General features: G+C 32.6%; 1 protein-coding gene across 4 annotated transcripts; it reads left to right on the top strand.

Moving 5' to 3' along the window:
- Positions 1-3,116: 3,116 nt before the first annotated feature.
- Positions 3,117-7,106, top strand: LOC124828203 (mitotic-spindle organizing protein 1A-like). Of its 4 annotated transcripts, XM_088105173.1 has the most exons (5): positions 3,119-3,258; positions 3,415-3,473; positions 4,053-4,136; positions 4,237-4,296; positions 6,713-7,106. In XM_088105173.1, exon 5 carries the CDS (start codon positions 6,722-6,724, stop codon positions 6,941-6,943), a length of 222 nt encoding a protein of 73 aa, XP_087961299.1. In that variant the 5' UTR covers positions 3,119-3,258; positions 3,415-3,473; positions 4,053-4,136; positions 4,237-4,296; positions 6,713-6,721; the 3' UTR covers positions 6,944-7,106. The 4 variants fall into 4 exon arrangements, with proteins under 4 accessions (XP_087961300.1, XP_047157398.1, XP_087961299.1 ...); XM_088105174.1 differs by having other exon boundaries at positions 3,117-3,473; positions 4,224-4,296; XM_047301442.2 differs by having other exon boundaries at positions 3,118-3,473.
- The last annotated feature ends 908 nt before the right edge of the window (positions 7,107-8,014 follow it).

The following is an 8,014-nucleotide window of genomic DNA, read 5'->3' as shown; positions in this document are numbered from 1 at the left end:
TGATACACGAGGAAAAGAGTGATTCTCCCTGCACCTCACGTTATCCTTCCTGCACCTCCAAAATATATTTTAATTCCAATAATACCCTTCACAGAGAAACCGCATTTCGAACTGCGGCAACTTCCTCCTGCACCTCCAAAGAGAAACCGCAGTTCGATCTGCGAAAAGCAAAAACCCACCACCGCATTTCGATCTGCGGCAGGCTGAGACAAACCGCACTTCGAAGTGCGTTAGATTTTTAGGATTTAGTTTTTTAATTTTTTTATTAGGTTAGTATATATTTATTTTATTAGGTTTTATTTTTATTAGGTTAGTATAATAAATTTAATTTTTTATGTTAGTTGTTAAATAAAATGTTTTGTTTTAATATATTTTGAATAATTTATTTGTTTGTTAAATTTTGTTGAATTTGTTATTTTTCAACATATTATTATTTTCTTAATATATTATTTATTATGTATTTAATTTTATTTAAGTTTTTTAATTTTTTATAAAATTGAAATAATTATTAAATTGTTTATTGAATTAAATAATAATTATTATATGTAATGTTAAATATTATTTTGGATTTAAATTAATTAAAACGCACTTCGAAGTGCGGTTAAGAAACAATTAATTAAAATAGGAAACGCACTTCGAAGTGCGGTTAGGAAACAATTAAATAGATAGGAAACGCACTTCGAAGTGCGGTTAAGAAAGAAACAATTAATTAAAATAGGAAACGCACTTCGAAGTGCGGTTAGGAAAAAATTAATTAAAATAGGAACGCACTTCGAAGTGCGGTTAGGAAAAAATTAATTAAAATAGAAACGCACTTCGAAGTGCGGTTAGGAAAAAATTAATTAAAACGCACTCCGAAGTGCGGTATTAATGAAGGGTAAAAAAGTAAAATTGGGGGTGCAGGATAAAGGCAGTGAGGTGTAGGAAGAATCACTCCGAGAAAAATACCATCAGATTTATGGACCACTTATTTGTTGAGTGGGGATAACATAAAGATGTAGCTTTTGATAACAGTACAGATAAGAAAAAATTATCATTATGGAGGAGTATACATGACACACGAAAATCATTATTTGACACATTTTAATATTTTCCATTTATTTGATATTATTCTTTCTTATTTTTTATTTGTTTTTTTTTAAATATAAAATTTTACAATTATTTTATCTTTATATCTTGTCTCAAATGAACGTAAAATGTGTTACCATTTCTCTACATAATACGTTGCAAGCGTCGGTTATAAAATCCACTTGGTTTTTGTCTATTTCACTTTTTCAAACAAAATATATAGTCAATGTTATTATGTAAAGTGTGAAAAAGTTCTTGTGATATCACATTAAATTAGTCTTTGAGTTGGTAGGCAGAGAACAACTTATGACAGAAGCGGAAAAAAAATCAGAGAGCAAAATTTTGTTTCATTTTGTTAATTTTGAAGTACTACTTAGCAAGATTTATTATTCATGTAAAAACAATTTGACTTTTACAATCCGGAAAACGGATTCATATCAAGTTACTCGTCAGGCTGAGATCGAATTATTTTTGGAATAATTTATCACTTACTTAAATATAATATTTTTATTTGTAATTAAATTTTTCATTAAATAATTTATCACTTATTTTAATACACTTAATTTTTTTTAATAATATCGGACAGATAGACTAACCGAATTGAAGAGATCGATACTAGGATAATAAGATTAGAGAGATCGTTGTTAGGTTGATAAAGGAGGAGGTTAACTGATGAGATATAGCACCAATGAGATCTGAGCCTAATCACATAAAATATTGACACCACTCTTTACATAAAACCTTAAAACAATGAATCAATGGATCTTCACCTTTATATGATGTTCTATTTTTTCGTTTTTATCCAATGTAAAACTTAAACTCATACATAGAATTCTAACTATTGTTCTACTTCCTTTTTTTTGTCCAGTGGCCTGATTAATCCGCCAATCCCACCCCTACTATAGAGACGTGGTGGGGAGAAGTGTGTAAAATAAAAATCACTCCATACATAAGAAATTGTTGAGTGTGATAGGTGCAATGAATGTGATTAGTAACGTTGTAGACCACAACTTTGAGCATAGTTGATTTAGGTTTATGATTGTTTAAATAAGAATGTAATGCATTGGAATGAAGAATTAAAGTGAAAGGTTAAATGTGCGTTGGGATTTTGGAATTTGGAATAAGAGTAAAGCATATAAAAGCACACCATATTTTTCAGAGGTCGGTGTAGTGATGGCCTGGCTACAGGTATCAAATTGGTTTAGAGTGCCCCCTCCCTATGGAATTATTTTTGTTTGCAACATCTTGCAAGTAGGCTTTGGCCTCATGAGTGTAGTATATTCCCCAGAAGAACCCAAGATTGATTGCTTGCAATAATGGTTCATCCAAGAAATTTGTACTTAACTTTATATAGTTCACAATTCTTTTTAAGATCTTTTTGATGCTGTAATGATAAGGATAGTTACCCCTTGAAAAGGATAAGACATTTGTGTGTCCAACTCTTTATAGGTGTAATTTTGAGAAATAGTTTCATACTTTCTACAGCTAAATGTAACCAGAGGAGGCATGTGAAGGCTTCGTTTTGGTTTAACTTTTCTAAATAATCTTCATACACAACTTACTTAAGATTTAATTTTTTTAAAATTTAAACTGTATATTAGTCTGATTGTTTTATTACCTTTAAATGTTAATTAAATCTTGTTTTATTTTAAGCTAGACTTCAATGTGTTTTTAATTCTTATTAAATGGCATGTTTTGAATTTAGTATTTATAAAGGAGAATATTTGGTTTTCATCCTTAAAATTGATTTTTTTTATCTTACTACCATGTGTCACTTAATATCTAAATAATATTCCTTATAGGGACTAAATAAAACATCTTGTAAATACTAAAAACAATTTTAAAATTTTAAATTAGGCTTATTTAGTAATTTAGTGATTTTTTCATTCAATAATTTCACTGTATTTATTTTTGACTTAATTTACTTCTTATTTTTCTTTTAAAACTTAATAAGACGATTTTAGTTAATGTCGTTTGCAAGATGACATATGTGAGAATTTATTTTTTATTTTTGTAACCCCTTTTGATTTTTTTTTTTTGGGTTCACCTTATTCCCCCTTCCACCACCCTTTTCCCCTTTATCCTCTCTTTCCCACCGTCTACCTTCCACCGTCATTTTTCCCTTTCTTCCTCTCTTCTCCACATCCCTTTTATCCTTTTTCTCTCTCTCGTGATTTTTATAATTCATGGGTTGTTATTCAAACTTGGATTAGAGTTAGATGTGTTTGTTGACATTGCATTGACTATTATCTACTTGAAATTTGGATTTGTGTATTACATAATTCATGGGTGATGTTATAAATCCTTTTTTTATAAGTGATAATCACTTCTTGCTTTCATTTGCAGGGCTTTGAACGGAAATTATTTGGCTGAGACTTCTAAGATTTTGAGCTTTCAATCTAAAGGTTTGACAAAGTTCTCTTGCATATTTTGTGTAATTAAATTTGAAAGTGAATGTAAAATACAATTTGTTGTTTTGATATGGAAAAATAGCGGTACAAAATTAGCAAAGTACTGGTATTAGGGGATAAAAATAGTTGAGATTGAAAATGGTTTTGTTTGTGCATAAGGTCGAGAATTAATTTCATCAATGGATTGGAATAAAAAAGTTTTAGTTTTTTAGGGTGTGCCTTATTTCTCCTCTTTGATTGTAGCGGAAACATAACGCACTTAAAAAGCTACTTGACATGTAACATATATATTGAATTTAGCTTGTTTCCTTATCTTCGATTTCTATTCACTTGAATGTAGTATAGCATTTGAAGCACTTAGGCAAAGAATATACTATTTATTTGAATATTAGGATTCTTTAGAAGTAGGAACTGTTTCTTTTGTTAAATAAACCAATTCCCAGTCCTATAAGGAAAATCATGTATGACTAGTAAAAATTAGGAAGGACCTCGTTTAATTCCAATACCAATTAGTTTTCCAACTACTGATGCATTATAAATTATTTCAATTTACTTATAAACGTGACTGAAAAGGCTCATCACACCTCTATCTCCTTTCTCACCGGCCATCGTCTCCCTCTCTCTCTCACCTTCTCACCGTGGTTGCGATTAGGTCTTGTAAGTCTCTCGCTCTTCTCTCTCGTTCTACCAATTTTTTGTTTATTGCCTCAATCTCTCACACCCACTCTCGGTTGCTTGCCCTGGTGCGTCTTTGAAGCTCAACATTGGATTGCTGTATTGCGTTTTAAAGAACGTGTTGGTGTGTGGTTCTTGCAAGGTCAGTCTATCACATTCTTTTATCTATGTAATTTAGGTTTTGCTTTTGGTTAGTTTAATTTGTTTGAATTTAAATTTATTGTTTGATTTCGTTACTTTTATAATCTAGGGTTAATTTAATTTATTTGAATTTGGTGTAATTGCTGCAATGTTACTTCAAGTTCATTGTTTTATCCATCTTCATTGCTTGACTTCTGTTTTCTCAACTGTCTTGCAGTTTCTTTGCCGATTCTGTAGAGATTTTTTTGCCTAATTATGCCCAATTAGCCCTGTTCATTGGGTTTTTTTAGTTCATAGCATTTGAGAATAATTCCCTGCATCTATTCTAGATTCACTGTGACTTGGAACATGTGAAAACCAGTCCCAAAGTCTCACTACCCATGATTTTGCCAAAAAGGAGTCTGCACCACTAGTGTCGCAAGAAAGTCAAAACTAAACTCAAAATCTATGGTTATCTGAGAAACCATCAAACATGAACTTAAAACAATTCGGGAAATTAAATATACATGAACTTAAAAACAACGTAACCAAATGTCTTAATTCTATATGTATGTAGATGGGTAAAGTTCAGTTGCATGTTTGTTCTGCTCCCATTGCTCTGCTCACCAAGAATAAGACCCTCCCCTTAAGAAAATGATTTTGTTCCCTTCTATTTAGAATAAGAAACAGTGAGTCTTACTGAAAATTGTGTTTCTAATGTTGATGACAAGACCGTTTAGAATTGTCTGATTAGGAACCCATATATTGTCCTTGAGTATCTAAAATTCCATTGGGCCTCCCTTACCTTGTCGCACCACAGTGAGGTCAGTTCCATCTGAATGGGACCTATAACAAAATCAGGTTTGGTGCATGGTAGTAGTTCATCCTTATTTCTCCTATGGAAATTTCAATTGTTTCCTTGCATGAGTGTTTAGGCTTTTTAACTAATATAAAAATATAGGACTAAATACCGTTTAAGTGCTTTTATTATTGTTCTATTATTACTATAAAGTTTCTCATGAATAATTAAAAAACTAAATTATGAGATTACATACCTACATAGTCTCGTGAGACAAGTTAAGAAAATACTGAAATCCAAAATAATTTGGTGAATCCTAAGAATTGCTTCTGCATATGTGCGTCAACTCTGAACTAACAGAAAGTTGCTTCTGCATCTTTACATTGACGTGAAAATATGGATTGAGGATGCAAATCCAAACACTTTGTAAGTCTTAGAAGACATCTTATCATGTAACTTATCTTCTACGTTCAGACTGAACTATAATGAAAGACAATAACCTAGGCAATTCTTTTACTATGTAGTGTCACAAAAACCTTTTAAGAGCATTCTCATCTACCCTTTGAGACAGTCATACTTCATCCATCTTTCTTTTGGGCCAGTGATGCCAATGCTTGTTCTTTTTTACTTTTGGGCCGTGCTATGCTGTTTGGATTCAAACAGAGCAGCAGATCTATGTGGTAAAGTCTAATACGCTTTGCCTCCGCTCTGCTGTAAAAACAAGAAGAAAAAGGAAGAACACCTGTGTGAGGAAGAAATTGATTGACACTCCATAAGAAATTTCAAAAGTTACTTTCTCCGATCTCTAATTATTCTAGGGTTGAAATTTCGCTAAAACTAGTTTGCAAACTAATGGCTGAGGAAGAAGAAATAGTCATTTGACATCTAACAAAATAATTCAAGTTTTGTTTCTTTTTAAAAAAATATGATTTTTATCAAAGGGACTTGTACTTGAATTTTAATGCTATTATAGCTTAGCAATTTGAAAGTTGGAAATTGGCACACTATAGGAACTGCAAAATGGTGTGAAAGCTTAAAGATTTCAACATAGAAGAAAACCAACCTCAAAACTACCGAAGTGATATTTTCTGTTCCTCTAGATTGAAGAAAATTTAAATAATTCTACTAGGTATGGAATGTTGGGATTTTTCTTTTTATGTCAAGCCTTTTCGCATGCCCAGTGGAGTTAAAGAATTGCCTCAGCTTTAGAATTGAGGCAATCAAGGAGTATACTTTTTTAACATTATGTCTATCTCGAAGATCATTATTATTTCAAGATTGGCTTCTAATCACGCTCTCCACGCATTTCATAAGATTTTAGTATGTGTGTGTGAGCGTGTGCACACGAATTTGCATTGTAAAAGTTCAAATCTGTTGAGCTCTAATTTCTCTCCTTATTTTCATGGTAATTGTCAAATTTTATCATCCAAGTAGAGAATTTTAAAAACGGAAATTATAACTATGCTCATACTATAAATTTGTAAAGTGAAGAACCTTGTTTTTTCTAATCACAACTTTTTCAAATGCTTGATCCTAACAATCTGTTAACTTTTGTTATATATCTGAATCTGTGACATGTGTTCAGGTGATTTAATTTTTGTAATACTAATGAATTGGATATACTCTGCCCATTTCTCAGCTTAAAAGTATGGATCCGGAAGCTGCTCGAGCTGCACGAGAATCTCTAGACCTGGCGTTCCATATGTCCAATATACTTGACACGGGTCTAGACCGTCACACACTTTCGGTTCTAATTGCACTTTGTGATCTTGGAGTCAATCCAGAAGCACTTGCTGCTGTTGTCAAGGAACTAAGAAAAGAGAAGCCCTCGTTATCATCATCACTTCCTGAGGCTCCTTCTTTTCCATAAATAAATAGATTTTTTTGTTAGATCTCTTCGATGTGTGCTGAAGTTCTTTGATTGTTCTGTTATATGACCTTCATTTGGTGTAGTGGCATTGCTTTAGTACAAGGTTGATGCGTTGCAAATAGAAACTCATTTGAAGGTTTATATCTTTGAGATTAAGTTTTCACTTGGCCAAAATAGTGACCTCCATTCATGCGCATATCTTGACACATTCCATTTTCTGGAGAAGCCTTGATCGTTTCACAAATCTTTAAACAAAAGAAATATGAAGCCGAAATTTAACCAACTTAACAAATACGGAGATCAAATGTATAATTAAGCTTAAAAGACATAACGAACAAACAATTCAAACTCAGCTCAAATACTTCCACAGCTCTCGAAAACATCTTTCGCCTTCTAAGAACCATGCCATTAGACACTTCACTTCTGCTTAGCACATTCCCTTAACCACTTATCTAGAGGTGCACTTAGATACACCTGCGCATTCATGGTCTCATTGAGTAGTTCAAATTCAACCTCGTGCTCCTCGACATTCTCCTTGTCACCGTTGTCATCCGATTGGTCAGCATCAAAAGCTACAATATTGTCAATTTCCTTTCCATCGTCATCAGGTGTATCCAGTTCGCAAAACCCAACCTCCAAATCATCATCCTCTTTGGTGCCATTGATATATTAGGAATTATTCTCTTGTGATTTAGCCGATCGATTTAAATATGCCTAATAGTTAATGAAGAAAGTAGGGTGTATAGAATTTTAGTGCGTAATGATAAGTTTCATGTAGCAGTTATGTGCCAATGATGGAATGAGCATGCGTTTGACTGAAGAGCAAGGTGCAACAGAGCTAAAATGTAAAATGTAACACCAAAAAGTGGGAAATTCTAGTTTGCTTGCGGAGCAAAGAATTATTTTCTCTAATCAGATCGTTTGTGCTCATAACGACATTCCCCATCTATGCATTTCATCTTTGCTTCTTTCAACCCAAAGTAGATCCCACTCAATAACATTTCTCAATCCCCATCTTTTTAGCTCATCAGACCCTCCCTCTTAGCTACCGCCCAAAATGACCACCTCTTG

The sequence above is a fragment of the Vigna umbellata genome, chromosome 1, assembly GCF_029865625.1.
Source record: "Vigna umbellata cultivar VRB3 chromosome 1, Vumbellata_1.0, whole genome shotgun sequence".
NCBI classification, from domain to species: Eukaryota; Viridiplantae; Streptophyta; class Magnoliopsida; order Fabales; family Fabaceae; genus Vigna; species Vigna umbellata.
Note: the sequence above shows the minus strand (reverse complement) of the source record. Positions and strands in the feature narration are given on the sequence as shown.